We start from the raw sequence: 22,506 nt of genomic DNA, 5'->3' as shown, positions 1-22,506 counted from the left end.
ATACGCACGTTGAACTGCTAGAGGGGGAGAACCCAGGGGATACTTTTAAAAGCTTGAATCCATGAAGCTGTGTTTCTTTTATTTTTTTGTTACTGGAACCCGATCTCAGATATGGCAAAAATGAAGGCCATGTTGGAGTGGTGAGCCATGAATGGTGGTTAACATGAATTGCTCCAAGGAAGAGACATTTAAACCAAAAATTCAGTAACACATAAGGATCTGAGAGAGATGACTTCAGACGAACCACAGAATGAGCAAGAACCATGAATGGGCAAGAGCAAGTGTGTGCTGAAGTATGTCCGGAAATCCGTCTCTAGGTTGGAGGCTATGGATAACTTAAAAGGAAGAGTGAAACATAGGATGTTTTGTGTACCGTTTAGATTCCTCCATCCCTTGTCTGCACTGCAGGTCAAAATGGAGGAGGTGCTTCGACCTTTAGCTGGGACCATGAGAGTTTAGAGTGCCCTTTGCTGCTACGGCGATGTTATAGACTCTTACCTAGAAAGCTTAAGAGTGCATCTAAAAGGAAGTAGGATGGTGGTGATGGCAATATTAGGGTCAGCAAGCACGATGGGCACACTCTTAGAGAGAGAAGTAGGCCTAAGAAGCCTTCTGCATGGATGCTTGTATACTGCTAGTTCAGGACTTATATGAAAACACACTGGCTAAAGGCATTATGAAGGCATTGGACGTACAAGACTCCAGTTACACTTTTCACTATACAGTCAAACTTAAGGCGGGCCATCAGAATAAGAAATAGAGTTTTGTAGAAGTAGGCAGAATCATCGTTTATTGGCAGGGTGTGCAAGTGTCAGGTTATGTTCACAGCATGAGCTCAACTTTGATACAAGAGTTTTTGACTGTGAATTGTTGAGATATCTTTCTAGGAGGGAAAACTCTGCTCCTGATAGAGGGGGTGACTCTTTCAAGGGGAAAAAGTGGTTAGAGAGTAGGGAGATGCATTCCAAAGACATTTAGGTGTTGTGTCTCACCTGTGAGAAGCTGTTGTTCCCTGTGCTCTTTACCTTATCCACTTCATGGTCTTAACTTACAGTGTTTTCTTCTTATGTGCTTCTTAAATATTTATGGAATACATTACTAAAATTTGTCAGGTATGTAAGGAAATTGGGAGGGAGGCAAAACTATGCATATTCTACTGCACCTGAAATACAATGATCTGATGTACTATGTTGTGAATGTTGATGGTTAATAAAACACAAATTAAACCCTCTTTTTACTCTCCCTCCATCTACTTTCCTGCACTCACCTTCTCATCCTTTCTCACGCACATGTTTTCGTCTCTCAAACACTTTATTCTCTTCATCCTTACTCTTCTTATTCTCTGTGCGCTTCTTCTTTCTTGCTCATTTTGCCCCTTGTTTTATCTCTAACCCATCCTAACTTCTTTACTCTCGTACTTCTCCTCTCAGTCTCCTTTATTGCTCTTTTCTTCCATACTTTTTTCTTATTCTTCTCTTTCATCTTTCTTGCTCTCCCCCTCATCCATCCCATCTCTTCCATATAATTCTCTCTTTGCACTTAACCTCATCGTTCCTTTTTCTCCTAAACCCTATTACTAACTCTGGCCACCAACTTTGCCTCCTACTGGCATAATCGCCTTATTCATCTCTCCGCACATAATCACCCCCATCAAACCTCTCTTCCAATCTTTTCACCATGCTAGCCATCTCTTCCTGGTTACCAAGTCTCAGACGAACAATGCTTTATCTGTTAGAGACTCCATCTAGCTGCCTTAGAATATTCCCAAGCATCAGACTGGATCAAGACATTTTTGACCCATCTCCCTTGTGTGCCAGTAGTTGATGAAGTTCCCCTCTGCGTGGCTTCACTGGCACTGTCCGCACCCGAAATTACATGTATGGTGCCTTTATAAGGGCCACCCCAGCCCCCTGACCTCATTTCTTGCCTGATTTTTGCGCCGTACCAGAAGCATGGAGCCAAGCTGAGGAGGAATGACTAGTGTGCCTGGGAGGTTCAAAAGGATCTCTTAATTGAAAGAAGACAGTTTGCAAAACTGGAGGTGGGGTGGCGGGAATGGTCTGTAAGGAATCTGTGGCTAGAAAGTCTCTCCTGGTTATAGCATTACCGAAGGTAAGTAATTTGTTCATTGGATGGAGATTTCTAGCCTTCAGATTCCTTACTTGAGAATAGATACCAAACAATCTCTCCCTGGATTTGGGTCTCCGGACCGTCTTAGACTAAGAAGTCGTGAAGAAGTGAATGGGCAAAGTACCCATCTCGCTAGACCTGACTGTTGAGGCAATAGTGTTTAACACAAGCGTGTAGTGATGCCCACATAGCTGCCTGACAGATGTCCAGGACTGGGACTTTTTTAGCTAACGCAGTGGTCGCAGCAGTAGCTCTGGTGGAATGAACTCTTAAGCCCTCAGGGGGCTGTTTCTTTGCCATCGTGTAGCGGGTCTTAATAAGAAGGAGTATCCATCAAGTGATGGTTTTCTTTTGAACTGCCTTCCTTTTCTTTGCCCCCGCAAATCCAACAGAGCTGAGCGTCCACCCGGAATTCTTTGGTATGATCAATATAGAACGATAACGCTCTTTTTGGGTCTAGACGGTGGAGTCTCTCCTCTTCTTTAGAAGGATGAGGCGGGGAAAAAATGTAGGCAGGGTGAGGCTTTGTCCGACTTGAAAGGGTGGGACCACTTTTGGCACGAAGGAAGCCCGGGTTCTAAGAACCAGCTTGTCTGGGAACAAGAAAGTGTACAGGGGGTTAAAGGAAAGTGTGTGCAATTTGCTAACCCTCCTGGCAATTGTTATCCCCACAAGGAAGACAGTTTTGATTGTTACGAGCCATAGAAGGTAGCTGTGCATCAGCTCAAAAGGCAAACAGATAAGAAAAGTGAGAACTAGATTTAGGTCTTACTGGGCCATAATGAAGGGTGTGGGAAGAAACATGTTGCAAACTTTTAAGGAATCCACTCACAACATGTTACCTAAACAGGAAAGGCTGATCCGGCAACCGTAAGAAATCGGAAATGGCAGACAGATAGCCTCTTACTGTGCCCAAAGCAAAGCCTTGAAGGGCAAGAGAAAGAATAAAAAGGAGAACTTCAGACAAGGGCACAGAGCCCCTTGACAAAGTTTCCATGATCCCAACTGCCTTGATTGTTACAGCACCACATGGCGGCGGTGTTGTCAGGGAACACTTGCACAAGCCTTCCCTTGATCGAAGGAAGAAAGGCGTTCATTGCCAACCGGATCGCCCGTAGCTCTAGCAGGTTGATGTGAAGACCAGACTTCGCCGGAGACCAGAGTCCTCTGATCTCTACTTCTACCAGATGGTTGCCCCAGCCCAGGAGTGATGCATCTGTCACCACTGTGAGCTCTAGGTGGGGAAGGGAGGGGTCTGTCTTTGACCCATTCGTGGTCCATGAGCCAACACTGCAGGTCTTTTGCAGTTCCCTTTCGATATCTGCACCAGGTCGGAGAGATTTCCCTGATGCTGTGCCCAGTTGGCCTTCAAGTCCCACTGCAGGGCCTGCATATGCCAACGGGCATGTTTTACCACCAGGATGCAAGTAGCGATGAGACCCAGCAGACTCAGATTCAGTCAGTCTCACAAAATCCAGAAAAGAGGCTGAAATTTCAGATCACTGCCCGAATATTCTGGACTCACTGTTCCGGTGGATAAGCCTAAAACTGTACTGTATCCTGAACAACTTGTCAGAACGTGCCTGGAGGTGGGAGACGACTGCCTGGGGCGAGCCCGCCTTCAACAGCCAGTTGTCGAGGTAGGGAAAGACTGGAACCCCCAACCTTCTCAGATGTGCTGCAACCACCACCATCACCTTGGTGAACATCCGAGGGGCACTGGTAAGGCAAAAAGGGAGCACAGAGAATGCTCCTGGTCCACTATGAACCTCATGTAGAGTCTGTGGGCTGGCAGAATGGGAATGTGGAAATAGGCATTTTGCAAGTCCGAAGATACTATCCAGGATTCGAGGGCAGGTAAGACCGTACCAGGGTGAGCATCTTGAATTTTTCCTTTTTCAAGAAGTAATTATGCAGATATAAGATAGGACGGATGCCTTCATCACTCTTTTGCACGAGAACGTAGCAACCACGGCCTACTTCAGATGTTGGCACCCTCTCGATGGCTCCTTTAGCCAGAAAAGCATTGGTCCTTGCTTTCAAGGACTTACACCATAACGGAGCCTTATATCTCAGAAAGAGAATCGCTCCCTATTGTCCAGGCAGGACGCTAAGATCTTCAACACAACACTTGCTAGTGGTGCCAAAATTTCTCTTGACAAGGAAGGGAGGACGCTCCTTCCAGGTGATCGTAAGCAGGCTATGGAACTCCCTTCCATTTGCCCTCAGACGTGATCCCGAACTTCTCAGCTTTAGACGCCATCTTAAGACCTGGCTGTTTCCATCAATAAATCTTGACCGGTAGGATTGATAGCGTGTTCGGATCTCTCTCTTCTTGAGGTAGTTACTCCAGCGCCGGGACACTCTTTTTGAGTAGCTGTGCGCTCTACAAATCCCCCTTAACATAACATAACAAAGGCCAGTACTTCTTGTCGCAAGAGTGCAAGATGGTCCTCTGTCAACCAATCTAATGACAAAGGTCACCTGTCAGCCAATCTGGTAACGGAGGGAGTGACTGTGAGGTTTCCTGGAACAGGAAGGCGTAATCCTTTTGTCTGTTGCATTCTACCTCCAATGGTGTATATGGTATTGGATTCTGCCCCCAAACAGTTGCCCATGCTGAATTGAGGGCAAACGTAAGAGGCTTTGACTGTGCAGCTGTGGTAAATGACAGGTGGGGGGCAAACTGGGTGGACCTCTGGCTATGGGCCCCATGAGGCTTGTGGGAGCCGTGTCCGTGGCCACAAAAGGACTGAGCCTGCAGGCTGTGGTGGCTAGGGGGTGGGCTGGGGGAAGTGGCTGACAGTTTCTACCGTAGCCACAGAAGGGGTGTAAGGCGGAATAAGGCTGTCGTGGAGCCCCACTGACCTAGCAGTGGCTCTACTGTCCTTGACTCTCTGCAAGGGGGAATCCGCCATGTCTCCAAAGACACATGTTCCATCATGTCCATGTATAAGGCTTGGACATCACCCGAAAAGCCAGTATTACTCAACCAGACATGGCATTGAAGCCCCAACAAAGAAGCAATGTCTCTGCCCAGTGACTCTATCATATTCTACCTGCATTGGATTGTGAAGTTTGCTGCATCTCAACCATCAGCAATGGCTTAGGACAGTACAGCCTGTGTCTCATCTAGGATAACAGACAGCACTTCCGCAACCTTATCCCACACTGTATGGGTATAGCAATCCAATAAGCATGCAATGTTCACAGACCAAAGTGCTAGGCGAGAGGAAGATAAAATCCTCTTTCAGAAGGTATCCAGCCACTTGGATTCCATATGAGGTGGTGTGGTAGGGAACATGCCGGGACTGATTCAGGAAGATGAGGCATGGGCTACCAGACTCAAGAGTAAGGTGATGGGAGAGGAAGGCTGGGTCACCAGGAGTGGGGCGATGGTGGTTCCTCTGCAGGGCTTAGCCCAGGCCCTGAGCAGGATATCACAGACGGCTTTGTTGAAGAATAATAAGGATTCTGATGGGGATACCCTTGGTTGAAGCACCTCTGCCAAAACATTTGTTTTTCCTTGAACTGTGGGAAGCCTTAGATCCAGGACCTCAGCCATCCCCCCGACCACAATTGCAAAGGAGGCCACTTCCTCCATAGTCACTGTAGGAGGAAAGGAGGCCACTCTCTTGTGAGGTGTCCAGACCACTGGTGGCTGCGAGGACCTCATACTAGTTGTCATTGGTTATGAAGTCTGATAGGGGGTCAGTGCAAGAATAGGGATACTCCGATCCCTTTCATTCCTATTCCTTAGTAAGCCCTGCAATAAAATAGGGCTCTGTCTCCAATTCAGGCATTTAGGATTGGTCGAAGCGGCTCCAGCTCCGTATTCGAGTCGGGAATCACAATGGGTTTGGTGCTGCTAATGGGCATTGGCGGTTCCAGGAATATGCTACTGTAATGGAGGAGGTTGCTAAGTCACACTTGGGGTAGATCCTGATCCACCAACGGATCCTAAGGGGTCGACTGGAGCTGCAGGCGAACACACCAGCAGAACCCCAGTCTCAAAGACCCTCCCTAACCCTTGGGACCCGAAGGTGCTGCAGAGGGTTCGACCACCCAAAAATTAGGCTCCTGGCCTCAAATAACTTTTGGAGTTGGGCGGGGGTCCATCCGGCTGCAGGGAATTTGGAAAAGCACGGAGCAGACCCAGTTTCTGATGCCGGCTGCACAGGGGCCCCCTGATAACAAGGTGGGGACTTATGGCATAGAAACCTCGCATCATCTGAAAAATGGGAGCGACATTGAGAAGTCGAAGAGAGCTTCGATTTCTTGGACTTTCTCTTGTAGGAATTACCATAAGGAGTTCTGGAGTGGGACGAGCACTGATGCGAGTGACTCTGGGAGTGGTCTCAAGACCTTCCACGTGAACTGGACCTGGAGTGGCGCGGAGTCGCATAACGAACAGCTGAGAGCTTCATGATCCGCTCGCGGATGGCCTTAGGGTTCATGGTCTTGCACTTCACACATAACACTAAATCATGCCCCTCTCCGGGCACCACAGACATACCAAGCCACAAGGTTTGAACCCAGTGGGTTTCTTCAGGGATGTCTCTTAAAAAAGTTGGAAAACATAAGCCACACTAGACTTCAATAAAAGATCAAAAGAAGTCAGCCAAAAAATGACTGAGGGGAGCTCAATCAGGTTCCGTGCTGATGGCACAGAAAAGAAGGAACTGAAGTCAGTGCGCTGGGGTGGCCCCTATATAGGCCAACAACGTCACCCAGAGCCAAACAACACCGCCTACTGGCATACAAGGGGGGATTGGTAAAATAATTCTGGATCAATGGGAATATTCTAAGGTAATATGAAAATAAAATTTTAAATCTTTTAAGGTAGTTAAACACATTTTTTGACCCCTCACCTCTGACAGCTTACATTTTCCAATTACCTCACAACCCGATTTCTCAATTCGAACCTGTTTCATCAACCATTCCTCAGCTAAGTCAATGAACAGACACACCCAAAAGCTAAACAAAACACAACAGATCATCATCCTTAATGAAATATGTAGCACACACCATAGCATAAAATACTGAATCAACTAAACATCCATGAATGGGTGTTCAGGGTCTATCCAAGACTTTTACCATGTATGGGGTGTAGGTGCTGCTCTTCAGAGGACTGATGAGTTGAGCTATGGAATATATTTAATGACCTCACAAGTAAAAGGACATTAAATGTCTTGCAACTCTGGAACTTCAGAAGTATTCCTCATTAACTGGTGTGTCAAAACGACTTTATATAAGTGAATATCAAACAACCTTTTCTATGAAGACTGAGGTCACTGGGGTCTGCACAGCAGGCTCCAAGGAAAAAAACATCTTGGTATATTTTATATGCAGAGTCCAAAAGCCGGAAAAGAGCATATCCAACAAAGGAGCTAAATTGTTGGGGAGCCATTTGGGTCTTGTCCCACTTGAAGCTATCTGGATCTCTGGTAAGTGTAGAGCTGAGTCGCTTCCAAAGCTAATCTCAACCCTCTGAGAAATCCAAGCTCAATAATAGCTTCAAAGTTCGAAAGCAGATATCTTGACCAGTGGAAGTACCAACCTAGGCAAATTGTGTACTTTCAGAGGGTGGCCTTACTTTGCTACTTAGTACTCCTCTGAGAATTTTTAACCAGGTGACCAGGGTTCATCGGCGGCTTGCACAACAATTACATAAACATGTAGAGCCATGTTCAGTTCCACCTGCCTGGGTGGCTGTGGGTGACATTTTTTGCACCTGACTTCTTCTAAGAAAATATATATTTGATGTAATAACCTCTCAACTTGGACAACAACTGATGCCTGGGATAAAGTTGGATTGCTTGGGTAAACGTCTCTACTTTTTGGCAATTCTTTTCATTTCGTTGATTTTTTCAATTGTGTTATTTTTCATTTTCCCATAGCTTTTGGACTTGATATATCTTTTCTTTTATTTCCTGTGACATTTTTCACTTTTTACATTTTTCTTTTCTTACCTAAACTCACTGTGGGCATGTATTTATTTGTTTGTCTTGCTAAGCAACATATCATGCAAGCAAACACCATGCACTGTCTCTGGGAATGGCACTCTACAAGCTACAACAGGTGAATCAAGGTTATCCTTACTGAAACCTGTGTATCTCTAAGGCACCTCCTGTTTGTCCAGTGTCAGAATTCAGTCACATTAAACATCAAGATTCCCCACTACTCCCTTAACTTTCATGCTTGATTCCTTGCCCAGGAGCAAGAAAAGCTTGTTTGTGTGGGATGGTTACCTTGCAACGTGACATCTTTCAGCGACAAACACCGGCAGTTGTGAGCATGAGTTGTCAGCAATAGAAAATCAGCAGACGTTACAAAGGAAGTGACATTAGAAGCAACCTGCAATGGAAAAGGAGACAAAGTAGGATAAAGTAATCTTCATAGTGAGCCTTTTAACAATTAGTCTGTATACTCTTTTGCATTACCAACATTGTGGACAACTTGTAGTGTATTAACTGGACCAGAAACTGCTTCAAAAAGGCTTATTATGGCACAAGCATGCGTACATCATATGTGTAACACACCGTTTCACTACACATGTTATAAGGAGCCAATCAGTGTGCAAACTAATAGTAGTGGAGGTACTATATACTTAATTCTTAACTACTTTTATGTCATGGCTTTTTCCCATTCTCAACTTCTAGGTGGATTACAAAGCAAATGAAAATAAAAACGGGCCTAATAAGGCAGCTCAGGCCTCCACTAACATTTTGCACAAAACTTCCTGGCCAAACATGTTCCAGATGGAAGGCTTGAGAGTGTAATGTAGGCAAAATGCACGTGGGGTTAGCGCACATTGTTGTGAGGCACATTTATGTGATCGGTTTACGTCTGGGAAATGCCAACAAAGTTGTGTTAGCCCTTGGACAACAAACGGAGGTTCGATCCCTAACAACAGTAGCTGATTTGCAACATAATACATCTAGCAATGGTACCCTTAGCAGTCATGTTATTGTGTCCAACACCCACAAACAGTTGTTAGGTAAAACACAGGTCAAGATCTCTATCAATGTAAAAGAGCAAAGCCTGTCTTAAATGCAAGTTGTGTAGCTACTGCACAGCCAAGTAAGCATGTAAACTTGGAAAACTTTTAAAATCAGAAGGGACCCTGTTCCATATGAAGGGTGCAAGGTGTCACCCTGTCAAAAAAGAAAAAAGAAAGATGTAGGAAAGGAAAGATGAGAAGAGAAGGATGAAAAAGAGAGAGGCACAGAGGTTCGTCTCCAGTATCAAGGATCCAATCCCGAAGGGGAGGGCCAGATGTTGCCTCTTAGTTGCCCTCACACACCCCGAAGGATGTCATGCTTCATCATCGGGCTTTTGCTCCTCGTCGGCCGGGCGCTGCAATGCCCGACGGGCCCCAGAAGGGTCACTTTTACGGAGGTCTTTTAAGAGAAAAGCCGTTTGGTGAGTGCGGGTGTGTGGGGTGGATCTGCTGAGATAGGTAGTGAAGTGCGTGCAAGGGTAAATTAATAAAAATACCTAGGGGTATCCACTAGTGAACTCTTTAATAATGTGGTGCCCCTGGTAGGTTAAAAAACCTGAAGGTTGGTGAGTTACTATGAGGCTCAATGTGCCCGTGTAACTAAAAGGTCGACATGTTTCACGCCTTGGGAGTCTGAAGGATCAGTGGCGTTTTGTCAGGACCTAACTACACTGGTGAATGTGCACGTCAGAAAGGGGGGTTCCAAAAGAGGGATGGTAACCCGGATGGGTGAGAGGTAGCTTAGGGTTGACCGTGGGGTTAAATGCCCTATAGTGTGGTCTAAAATCTCAATTTGTAGATCAGTCCAAGCGAAGAAAGTACCGAGAGGGGAAGACAAATGGGGACAAAAGGGAAAAAGGAAGGAAAGAAATGATAGGTTCATGCGTCAAGCGCTTTCCATAGAAAATATTAAACATGCCTTTGCATATACTGTTCGTACGCGTCCTTGACAGCATAATCAGACCAGATGAACAAACATGAAGAAAGTGAAACAAATGGGGTAGAAGGACTTAGTCACAGTCAGTGCCAAACAGTGTAGGCGGGGGACCCGGTGGTGTCGCGTCACAATGGGATGTCCCCGATCGTGAGCGCGGCTCCCCAGGTACGCTCTCCGCCCACTCGTGGCGCTATCTGTGAAAGTTATCCATATTACCACAAAAGGATGTCTGGCGACACAGAGGTGAGGTACCGCCTAGGGCGTATCATGTCCGGAGGGTTAAGGAGATTAAACCCCCTCCAGAGGAATGTCACGCTCTCATTGCAGGGACATCCTTAATCGTCCGATCTCCCCTCGTGGTCACATTGAATAGTAGCAGACATGACACAGACACATATGCGGGGGACCATTACAAAAGTAACGATACGGGCGATGCCCTGCTTACCCTCTCAAGGTATGGGATCGATCTCCCTAGGCTAAACAACGCACCCTATTGGCTGGATACAGGGGAAATGATACAAAAAGCGGGCAGGGTTTTGATAAATATCCGTTCTGGTAGTGCAGAGAAAGCACAGTCAGTCTAGTGCTTACAGTAGGCTAAGTACATGCCCATTATCCACACGAGGGTGTCTACTCACGGTTACGTCGGGTGCTGGCTCTTAAGCACCTACCCTTCACCAGCGGTTGCCTGTAATGAGCGCGTATTGCTCCTTTGTCCTGCATACATAGTTTTTGGGGCTAAGGAGGAAGGCGTTTCCCCTTTCCAGTGCGGTGTACGTGCCTCGCTGCATCATCGGTGTCTGTTACTGCGCTTGCCCCGAGGAAACAGCAGCTCGCGTTGATTGTGCGCATGCTCAGTGAGTATGCCGCTCTCCTTCATGCACGTTCTCCCTAATGTGTCTAGAAATGTGCGGTGCTGCTGCAAACAGATAATATAAAAGGGTTTCTTATCGGCCACCTGATGGTCGTGTGCAGTTTTATGATTAGCCCTCTACGTGATGTTAGTCCATAGAACCCCAAAGGGGTGGCAAGTGTTTTTTCGTGACATAGACCTTGGTTACATTTAGTTATAGGAACACTCAGTGTGGTGGGAGTTCCTGTGTTTGAATTGGATAATGAGATCATCAGGTTAAGACTAATACCCTCGTTGTTGTGAGGGCATAGTTTTCACCAGAGTGGCTGAAGGGAAGATAATAATTCCAACAGCTTATTAACCCAGGACGTAGAATGATGTCCTGGCAAAGAGGGGGTCCAGAGTGAAATGAGCTACAATGTGTCGCCTACAAGGGGATAGTGGCAGATGTTTAGATTTGTCTGTGTAGATATTCCAGGTATGGTGTGTCCAAGTTTACAGTTCGACCCAGGGTATATCATCATTCAGTCCCACGACCTGGGTCTGTAAGCGAAAAATCCAACGTTGTTCCTGGCGTAAGAGGGCTTGTGTGTTCCAACTGGGATTAGTTTCCAGGACTGTCCATAACAGTTGGTTGCAGTTGTGCCCCACCTCCAGAAAGTGATTAGTTAGTTTGGTGGCTGTGTTCCCCCTGCTTATGGTGCTCTTGTGCTCGCTCATTCGTATCCTGACTAGGCATGACGTCATGCCGACGTACATCAGGCCACAAGGGCATGTGATGAGGTATATACAGTTCTTGGTGTTACAGTTGGTGTGCCCCCTTTGTTCCCATACTCGAACCAGAGTGAAGGAACCCAGTAAAATCCTCACATGTGTCACCACCTTCACACCCCTGTCCAACAAAGTTAATAACATCATCAGACGGAAGTGGAAAATCTTGAACTCCGACTCGCTGAATCTTGAAAAACCACACTTTGCATTTAAAAGGACATTTAACCTACGGGACACCCTAGTGAATACGCGTCCACTTCAAAAAAAGAAGAAGAACCCACAGAACACCACACTGTGGAACCTACCATCTGTTTCTGGCCACTATCCATGTGGTAACTGCAACGCCTGTCCCACCACTACCCAGACTAAGACACTCACCCTGGGCCGACTTCGTATGGGAACAAAGGGGGCACACCAACCAAGCCCGATGATGAAGCATGACAACTTGCCTATGGGTTGCCATCTACATTCAGCATAATTTTCCAGCACAGGTGGGGTAAGCCTTCAATAAGACCCTGTCTTGATGGCATGCAGTGAATGACTGTGAGCTGCAGAAGGCTGGCACTTCATGTAAGCACTTGGTCAACATTATCATAAGGAAGAATTGCTTGAGAGTATGTTCATCTGACACAAGGCCAATAGCTGAAAATGTTTAGAACTCTGCCCGGCTAAGATCAGATTGAGGTCCTATGACGCAGCATGGTACCCAAAAAGAAGAAACAAATGCAGCAATCGACATACATCTCCTGACCATTTTTAAGCTGTCCTGATTTAGGTTTAAACCTATAATAACTGATTAACCCCACCGAAAGGGAAATAGCCCTCACCAGTGTAAACATATAAACACCGAAAAAACACATGCGCAACCACAAACTAAATGCCACTCAAAGTAAGGAAAAGGAGAGTGAAAGAGTCATTTTTATTTCTTCCTCAAAGGGCCAATACAATGTAGCTTATACAAGGTAGCATTATTCTGCTTGAGTTTTGTTGTTTAGGGATGTCACTAAAATATTGTTTCTTCTTCCTTTAGCTTTTTCCAGTTTTGAGGTCTGTGGTCTAAAGATGCAGGGTTTAGAAGCATGTTTTAGGCCTTTTTTGAATATTTTATAAACTGTAGAGAATCAGGAAATCTCATAATCATATTTGATATTTTGGCTACATTTGATTCTTTCACTGATGGGCAAAATGGTTGCTTTCATATGAATCTTTCCCAATATGTACCATCACATTTACCCTTGATGTATCAGCCCACTTTGCTAGCGAGTTAGGATTGAGAGTAGGTGAATTGCCAAAGGCCCCAGGATTTAAACATTCAATGCAGGGTGTAGTGACAGGTATATGTGAAAAGAGTGCAGCCACCAAGCTTTTGGGATAGGGGTGAAAACATGACACCAGAATTTTGGAAAACATGGAATGCAGTGTCACTTAGAATGCTGCTGCAAAAGATTTGTGCGAAGTTCAACAAAGATTGGTTTGATATTGTTTAGATTTGCAGTGATTCAGCTATGTATATGAAAAAGTTGTCTGATGACCTATCAAAATCGATACCTGAGCTGAAGTGCTTCCCCGTAAGAGATCCTTGCCACTTGTTAGATGGCGTGCTGAAAGCATCTTTACAATCTTCAGAGTTGATGAAGAATGCTCTTGACATTTTAGTTCATTCTGGTGCACTGTTTTGTTATGCGCTGGAACTAATATGCTAATATTTCTCATTTTGTGCTTTGTGTGGCATCAAAGAAAGAGTCATCCTAACTGTGCCACTTAGCTGATGGTTCTCAGTCCAAAGGCAGTGAATGCTATATTATCCATGTGGCAACCGTTTACAGAATTTCTGCTGAATGACGATGCCAAAGGCAAGAAATGTGAGGATTTTTGGTCGCATATTGATAGTGATGTGAAAAAAGTACACTCTACTGCATTGTTAGATTTTTAGAGGAAAACATGACTGCTGTAAGGGACATAATAAAAAAACTAGTGTCTGAAAACACCATGGTCTACCAAGTGTTCAGCATAATTGGTGCAGATGTGAAACATCTCCTTAAGATTAGGTTGGGCAATACTTTTAGTGACTTTGGCACAGTAACAAGATCCATGTATGAGCGCTTGCCTCCTGGTAAGTAAAGAGATGCTAAGGAGCTATTATTTTTATGTATGCAAAATGGCTTGCAATGATGCATAGAAATATCCCTTCACCAGCCATAGCACTTGAAGTCAATGAAGCCTCAGTGTGGTACTCTGCACAAGTTCTAGATCCCTTCCATAAACAAGAATTTTCTAAGGAGTTTCAAAAGTGCTGCTTCATTTTGGAGTGCTTCAATAACTCTGAGGGCATATGCGCCCAGTTCAACGCATATGTTACAAAATCTGACCCAGACAATCGCAATCTTCAGGTGCACCAGTATTGACATGGAAAGCTATGTTGTGAGAAAGTGGCTCTGTATATACTGTTCCCTAATAGGTACAGGGTGTACAGAGTCCACAGTCCCCCAGAGGCTGATAGAGGTCAAAGTTAGGTATGACCTTACTCTCAAAAAGTGGTAGCTTGGTCGAGCAGTAAGGCAGTACCAGAGGACAGTGTAAAGCATTTATTGTACACACTCAGTCAGCAAATGGTTTCACACACTCAATAACTGAACTCTAGGCCAATGATTTGTAAATATAAAATACATGCTTGTTTTATTTTTAGAACCACAAAGGGGGTAAAAATATACTTTCTCAGAATGAGAGGTTGAATATAAATACTTTTGTTTCAAGCAATAAATTTGTGTAAACAGTCACAGTTGGTTGCAATAAACAATCCTATTTCCTAAACATTACAATGCATTGAGCTCAATGGTAAATTCAGGTTATTTGTAATAAATTACTTTTTAGATTACTTTTGGAATTCCAGGTCTGGATCCTAGAACCAGCCTGGGGTCAGTATTCAGAATCAAGTGATGAAAGTCGACTTAATAACTGTAATGATTTTTAAGTAATATTTAGCTATTTCAAAAGTTAGCACTTAGAAAATATTTCACAGAAAACATCCAATGGATCTCTATGGCAAGAAATTCAAATTGCAGGTAGAGTACTTTATCGTTACTTTAGTAATCCAGGACTGGGTGCCTAGACCCAGGACTGGGGTCCTTATCAAAAGCAGGTAAGTAATTTCGTTTGCAGAAATGGTACGATTTTAAAAGAATATTTCAAATTTGCAAAAGTAGACACTTAGAAGAAATTTCACAGAAAAGCAGACAATGGTTTCCTATGGGAGAAAAATGAGTTAGAAGTAAGTATAGTTGTGAACACTTTTCAGAGTCAGGGCTGGGCACCAAGATCCAGCACTGGGAGCTCACCTAGGAGCAGGTGAGTAAATTCGTTTTTGTCACTTGGCTGATTTTTGGTGATTTTTTGCAGTTTTGAAAAGTTCACACTTAGAAGATTTTTGAAGAAAAAGCCAGTCAATGTTACCCTATGAGGAAAATGAAGTTAGCGGTTTAAGGGTAAGTACTCGACTGGTAGTGTTGAAATTCCGGGCATGGACTCAGGGGTCCCCCAGTGTCAGGTAGGTACAGTTGGTTCACCCTCAGCGGTTTCAGGACGGCCGGGTGCAGAGAGAGTTGGGCCCAATGTTATCCTATGAGGGATAGGGGGGCCTTGGTTGGTGGCTGCTGTCTGGCAAGCCACGCGGCTGTGGGAGCTGGGCTCCTGGTCACTTACTCAGGGCAAGTGGGGAAGTAGGTTAGTGTAGAGAGGGCACTGCCAGGGCCACTCGGGCGGCTGGGTGCAGGGTGCTTTTGAGCCTTAGGGCGCTCAATGGAAATCAATGGGAATGTTCCGGTTTGGAAAGAGGCTGCAGGCTCGGGGACGAGGATGTTTCAGGTGCCACCACCACTTCGAGAGGTAAGTTGGGTAGTTGTAGGTTAGGTGGGTACCCCGGGATTGGGCACAGGGGGTCGCAGGGCGCCGGGTGCAGGGGTGCCTTTTGACGTCGGGAATCTTACCCTCTGGTTGATCGCGGCTGGGGTGGCACTTGGTTCTGAGGCTGCAGGCTTCTTCCGGGATGTCGAGGGGGGTCCTTGGGTGCCGGACTCTGGGTCACAGTCGCCGTGGGGTCGTCCTCTGGGTCTTTGTCCACTCCGGCACTGGCCAGGCTTGGCTGGTGCAGAGTGTGTTGGGTCCGCGGTCCCGGGCTGGTGCCAGGGATAGCAAGTAGGTTTCTTGAGTAGAGCCTCTACTCGTGGGAGTCCCAGGGGCTTAGAGCTAAAAGGTAGCCAGGTCCTCCGGGGTTGGTGAGGTTGCTGGCCACGTGGGATGCCGCGCTGGTGCAGGTTCGAGAGTCGACAGGCCGGTAGGGCTGGGGCCAAAGCAGTTGGTGTCTTCTTCTCTTTTTAGCAGCTGCAGGGCAGGTCTTTGGTCTTCTTGCTCTTCTTGTCGTTTTTCTATCTGGAATCTGAGGAAGGAAGGTTCAGGGGGCCCCTAAATACTAGATTTAGGGGCGTTACAGGTAGGTGAAGGCCAGGGACCAATGGGTCCTTGTCCTGGGGTGGGTACACCCCCTATCCTGCCTCTCTCCTGTGGGAGGGGGGCAGTAGCCTAATCCTGATAGGGTAGGGCCTCCCATCTTCAAGATGGCGAGAGCCCGGAGATGTGCTTCACCTCGCCTCCCCCACCTGAGGGGTGGGGTGGGCAGGCTGGCACATCCCCTGTCCTTGTATGGGGTTTCCGGCCAAGCTTCCCGCCAGAGTGGGGGGTTGCAGTGGCCTGGGGAAACTCCAACTGGCGGCATGCCTTTGAAGCTTCCCTTTGCTCATCCTGGGGGAGGAGATTTCTCACCTCACCCAGGATGTGCATTGTTGCAGGCCCGGGAGAGCAGGGGCTCTCCCACCCAGGGGTCCAGCAACGTGTCTGCTGTGTGGCAGCCTGGGCAGCCTCAGAGCAGACGTGGATTGCAAGTTAGCTGTAAGGGGGCATCTTCTAAGATGCCCTCTGGGGTGCTTAGTACATTAAATCCTACACTGGCATCAGTGTGGGTTCAATGTGCTGAGAAGTTTGATACCAAACTTCCCAGGCTTCAGTGTTGCCAATATGGTGCTGTGGAGCTCGTGTTTGACAAGCTCTCAGCACCATGTATTCTTAAATGACAGCACTGCACTTACAGTGCCCAGGAATGGACCCGGGTACTGTAGGGGCACAGGGCTCCTGCTCCTGTGCCCACACCATAGGCGTAATGCACCCAGCTAGAGGGGTGGCTGACATATGCCTTGGCAGTGTAGGTGATGGGCATGGTACACAGTGATGTGTGCCATGTCGACTCTTTGTTTTGTCCTGCACCCAGACACTCAGCCTGCAAGGGCAGTGTGTGTGTGTAAGGGTACAGGGTCTCTGAGGGTGGCACAATGAGTGCTGCAGCCCTTAGAGGCCTTCCCTGGTCACAAGGCCCTGGGTACCTAGGGTACCATTTACTAGGGGCTGACATGTGGCTAGGGTTTGCCAATTTGGAGTTTGTGTGGTTTAAGGAAGGAACATAGGCCCTGGGCACCTGATTGGCAGGAACCCAGGGTACACTCAATCGAAGTACATTCAGCAATTTAGCAAAAAGTGGGGGCATACCATGCAAGAAAGATGGCACTTTCTCACATATGTCAGAAGCCAGAGTTAGAAAATTGTATACTGGCTGTTTTGGCGATGCCCGTCTCAAGTGACAATGTTGAGAGGGCCTTTTCACAGATAAACGTTAACATGGGAAGGAAAGAGCGAGCGCACATGACCAAAGACTCACTGAAGAAGTATTGTATGGTGTACTACAATAAGTTTGATTTGTAAAAATGTATCTGGACCTCATATACACTGTATGTGCACTGTCTATATATCATGCACTAGCAGTGCAGAAAACAGGCAATAATAAAAGCAAAACGTTAACCACTGATAACCACTGTCTTTTTTTAGGTATTAAAATAACTTGAAAACACTGGGGAAACAAGCATTTGCAATGCAATGGTCTCGGCATTGTTAAAGTTAGAGCTATTGGCATTGCTCAGGACATTGTTTTTGTCTGTTTTTGTTTTTAAAACATTTAAAGAAACGGCATTGTTATTTACAATGTCAATAGCTTAATCACTCTTAAATGCGAGACCTATTGCATTTGCACCCACACACAGAGCCACACACCCAGAGCCACCCACACAGAGCAACCCACACACAAATAGAGCCACCCACAGAGCAACCTACACACACACACAGAGAGTTACCCACACACACCTAGAATCTGGAATGCCCTGCCACCGGAAATCAGAATGAACACTTCTTGCACCTCATTCAAGAATGAAGTCAAACTGCTTCTTATGAACAAACACCAACCCAACACCAACACTTGCCTTAGCTCACCAAAAAGGACTTTCCCTACTATCAACACACATTTTTGTACCTAGTGTTTCAAACTACTCTTCTGATGTAACTTGGACATGTTTGGGCTTTCTATTGCAAACTGAGCCATGGCATTGCAGCCGCCTGAAATGGGCTTTTGACTAGACCCCGGTGAAATTCCTGTTACGCCACCGTAATCTCGCGAAATTTTGTGAACTTCACATTAGGATATGTGAAATTCCAGAAATGTCACAAATACACCAAGTAGCGAAATCATCCTGCAAACGTTTAGCACAGGACCAAAACTAACAACTTACACCCAAGTGATGGTTGTTAGCAGCACCTGTGTTATTGGCACTATTTGTTTTTTTGGGGGGAAAGGGGGTGAGAAGTGCGTCCGTGCATCCAAAATGGACACAAGGATGCATTGTACACTAAATACCGATTTTGCATTTAACATGATTTTGTTTATTTTTGAGGAACTTTGCAGAATTACGCAAAAGGAAGTTATGCAAATTTTGCACACCGTCACGTATGACTGCATCGTCTCACACGTTAGGGAACAGGGCGCCTACAAGCTGCCCGAACCCACTGTGAAACTGCCCGTGCACCCCGGAAGGACAGAAAGTGACGTCTTGCAAGACCCCTAGCCGCCCATCAGCAAACCATTCATCGGAACTCCCCCATAACACAAACACCGCCAGCAGCGGCTAGAGGCCACGTAACTGGCAAATATTTCTTTATACAAAACTGCGTAACATGACCGTAATAAAGACGGAAGTATTGAAGAGACTTAATTGCTGTTTGTCTCGTATGAGGGCAATCACAGGCTACTGTAACTGTGATCACGTGTGTTACACGAGTGTAGCGCTGTGACGGGGGCGTCAAAATGATGAATCTTGAGCGCTCCTCCGGCCCCATAACTAACCCATACACACAGAGCAGACAGGCCCTTGGGGGTAATAAGCCAGACACGGTGTCTTTTTCCACGGGGCGTGGGGTTATACATCGAAAACAAAGCCCCGGCTCCCTGACATGCCGGCGCTGCGAAGGGCTCTGTGTCAACACCGCAGCGCTGGAGCGCCATTTGTTAGACACGGGTGGCGCATGGTGGACAGGCCCCGCTGCCTGGGCTTGCAGCCTCTGCCAGGGAGGGGTGGGGGCTGCAGATTGCATCATGATATATAACCGCCGCTGTGCTCCCTTCGGAAGCTGTGAGGGTGGGCAGCAGGCTTCAAGGTGAGATATGGGCCCCCGGAGGCGCAGCCACCCACGGCAGGCCTGGGCCCAGACTGCACCCTTCAAGGCAAGATTGGGAAATAGTTTGTGGGGGCTTCAGTAACAAATTAATGCGTGGTTAGCACCATCCTTCCAGGCGCCGTTAGCCCACTCCTCGAGGCGCTTCCATATTTACTCACCAGCATTTCTTGCCGAAAAAATTAGAAATGATTACAGTTACAAAAGCGCTGGTGAAGGTTCTCACGTGCATTTAACGCACAGATAGGGAAACGTTTGACCAGAAAACAAGCACACCACTGCCTTTCTCCGAGGCGAAGCAGAAATGCCTCGGAGAAAGGCAGCAGCGGTTTCGAATTCGGGGGCGTGTTTTTCTTTTCTCTCCTCTTGCCATTGGCTGGAGGAGATAATGAGAAAAGTAGCAAAAAACACGCCCCCGAATCCGAAAAGGACGGGGCCTGTTCGGAGAGACAAACCTCTTCTACAATGGCTGGCCAGCATTCAAGAGGCCAGCAAATGGAGAAGAGGGGAGAAGAGGGGCGGGTTCAAGCCCCTCTTCTCCAAGTCATTAAATCTCGCGAGCGAGACTGCGCAAGCGCAGCCTTCGCTAGCCGAGACCTAAAAACACCAGAATTCAAAAATAAAAACTGAAAACAGGAAAGCCTAACCATTTTACTGGCTGTAAGTGATGACTCCCAATAGCTGTTATAACTGGTGCTCATTTTCATTAAATAGGTTTCCAGGACCAGAGAATCATCCACCAAGAACATCAAGCTGAGGTCTTTTGACATGGCCCAAATGGAGAGTCTTACCATCGGGTGGTGAACTTCCAGGCAGCAGTCAGGATGCCCAGGTTTTCTATAGCAAAGGGACGTGAGCAAATGCTAACTCCTGAGGAATCATGATCAGATGTTTAGTGATGGTAGTGAGGGTGTATGCCACACTTAGTCCTTCCATGGACAGAAAACTTCACCTCTGGGAGTTGTAAATGTTCTGTCTTATGCTGGCTACAGCAAGTTGAGCAAGGCAAACTTGAGTAAGTCAAGCTGTAGCCAACAGGGTAAACAAACACCCTAGGTTATTTCTGATCTGCTGAAGGACCCTCAGAAACAGGAGATTGGAGTATACTTAAAGCTAAACTCTGTCTCAGTCTAACCAAAGACTGCCCCTCAGGCACTCAACTCCCTAACCCATCCAGGAGGCACAATGGTTGCATCTGAAATTTATGAAGCTGGCAAAGGTGAATATGGCCGGCAAGCCCAGACCTTAAAAATTGTGTTGAGGACAAGCTGCTATTTCGCTTTCTCTCATATGGAAACATCTGTCTGGCAGCATGCACAGATGTTAACCCCGCAATGTGGAAGACCAGCAGTAAAATGCTCATTTGGATTGTGACGTCCAACAGCTCGACAACCAGCTGGGAGAGGGGCAGTGGCAGACAGGGTCTCAATGGCCTATAGGGTAAAAGGGAAGTACCCGAACAGCTGAAATCACAGGTCAGTGTATGGGAAGGTTTTTTGACATTTGTGGCTTGTTTTATTGTCTGCTGGGCCTGTTTTAAAGTTACTTTTATTGATAATAAATCATGCCTGCAGTGAGCTCCAATTCATGCAGTCTTCCATACCAAAAACACTAATACAGCTTGTCTTTAAAAGTTAAAAACTTCCCAAATTGGCAAACATAGGCCTCTTTTTTAGCTATCTATTTAGCTTGTGGGGGGGCTCTTTATTTTGCCGCCACATTTTCTGTCACAGTCTGACCCTTGTATCAAACCGCTTGGGAGACCACGGGACAGGCAGGGGCTACTGGGACTGTGGTGGTAGAGGTTGTTTGCTACTGATATCCTGGTTTGCTTGCTTCCTACTATGGCCAAGTACAACCCCTTCCACACTTGACTTCCAGGGTAGTGAGGGGGAGCAGCCTCAGGATTCTCAGGAAGACAGTGCGGGGTGCTTGAGCTCAGTACTGAACAATCAACTAAGAGACACATCATAATGCCCACCCTATTGCATAGTACTTTAATCAGACAGTTGCACCAAATACAACACAAATCAGTGTTCTAGAGTGCAATACATGTGTAGGCAGTATACCAGCCACCTTCCTCTCTGCTCCCTCCCAGGTGATTCCTTTAACTCTCATGTTCCGCTACTGACAAAATCATGAGAAGCATGAATCAAGCTCAGGTGCAGCGTGCAAGTGCCCAATCCATATATTCTTAGCTTTTGTGTGGATTACCCCTCCACAGTATAGGTGACACTTAAAAAGTCCACTCTTGCTGTCATGTAGAAGTGCTGCTCTCGTGTTACCCAGCAGGAGTTACGGTGAGTAGGCAAATCTGCTGGAGTGTCAGGGCCAGGCCCGGTTGTGTCTTGCAACGACCCACCCAGGTTCGGAGTTGCTCATACTAGGGGCCAGTGCAGGTGTGGGCCCAGCCACTACAGTCTTCGTCTGGTGCAGTGATGCAGCTTCACTTGGCCTGAAATCGTACATCCCGACAGTCGTGCTGCGACAGTCTATGGGGGTGATATCCTGACTAGACTGAAGGTAGGAGCAGACCTGGTTGGGCCTACAGTACCCACTCAGTTGAAACCTCCATGTGGGCTTACGGTACTCATGCAGTTCCAGCAGGCATATGGCAATTAGGCAGCTGTAGCCCTCATCTAGGGCAATAGCATTCACCCTGCTGCAGCCCTTTTCTGGGCAGATGAGAAGCAGGGTGCGGTGGGTCACACCAGGAACCTAGGTGTGAGCCAGGGCAGCAGCTGTAGCCCTTCTCTAAGGCAATAGCATTCACCCTGCTGCAGCCCTTTTCTGGGCAGATGAGGAGCAGGGTGCGGTGGATCACAACAGGAACCTAGGTGTGAGACAGGGCAGTGGGTATGACGCCCACATGCACCAGGTTCTTCTTTGGTTCCTTCTTAGTTAACTTTCAAGTGTCAGCTCTTTTTCTCCACTCAATGCACCATAGCCACCAGAGACGCACTGGGCTCTGCTCCTCCCAGATAGTCTCTCCTCCTGCACAGGGCTAAACAGACTCCTTCCCTCTTTCAGCAGGCAGATAGACGATTCAGGGCAGGTCCACAGTTTCAAATCTAGAAGGCCAAGATTTCAGGAGTGGGGAGTGGGCGGAAGTATGGGCCACAGGTGCCAGGTTCCTCCTTGAATCCACCTTTGCCGACTTTCGAGTAGTCCATGCTTCCTCAATGTCCCAGAAACACACTGGACTTCACC

The 22,506-nt window shown here is 46.8% G+C and overlaps 1 protein-coding gene across 1 annotated transcript in view; it reads right to left on the bottom strand.

The window, feature by feature from the left end:
* The window catches only part of ELP1 (elongator acetyltransferase complex subunit 1), a 754,242-nt gene that overhangs the window by 423,193 nt on the left and 308,543 nt on the right, over nt 1-22,506 (bottom strand). The window contains exon 18 of the mRNA XM_085636502.1: nt 8,382-8,487. Within this exon, the coding sequence (XP_085492628.1) occupies nt 8,382-8,487 (106 nt within the window). The remainder of the gene's footprint in view (nt 1-8,381; nt 8,488-22,506) is intronic.

The sequence above is a fragment of the Triturus cristatus genome, chromosome 2_1 (genome assembly GCF_964204655.1).
Source record: "Triturus cristatus chromosome 2_1, aTriCri1.1, whole genome shotgun sequence".
Lineage (NCBI taxonomy): Eukaryota > Metazoa > Chordata > Amphibia > Caudata > Salamandridae > Triturus > Triturus cristatus.
The sequence above is the reverse complement of the archived record's forward strand: the minus strand, read 5'-3'. Positions and strand labels throughout refer to the sequence as shown.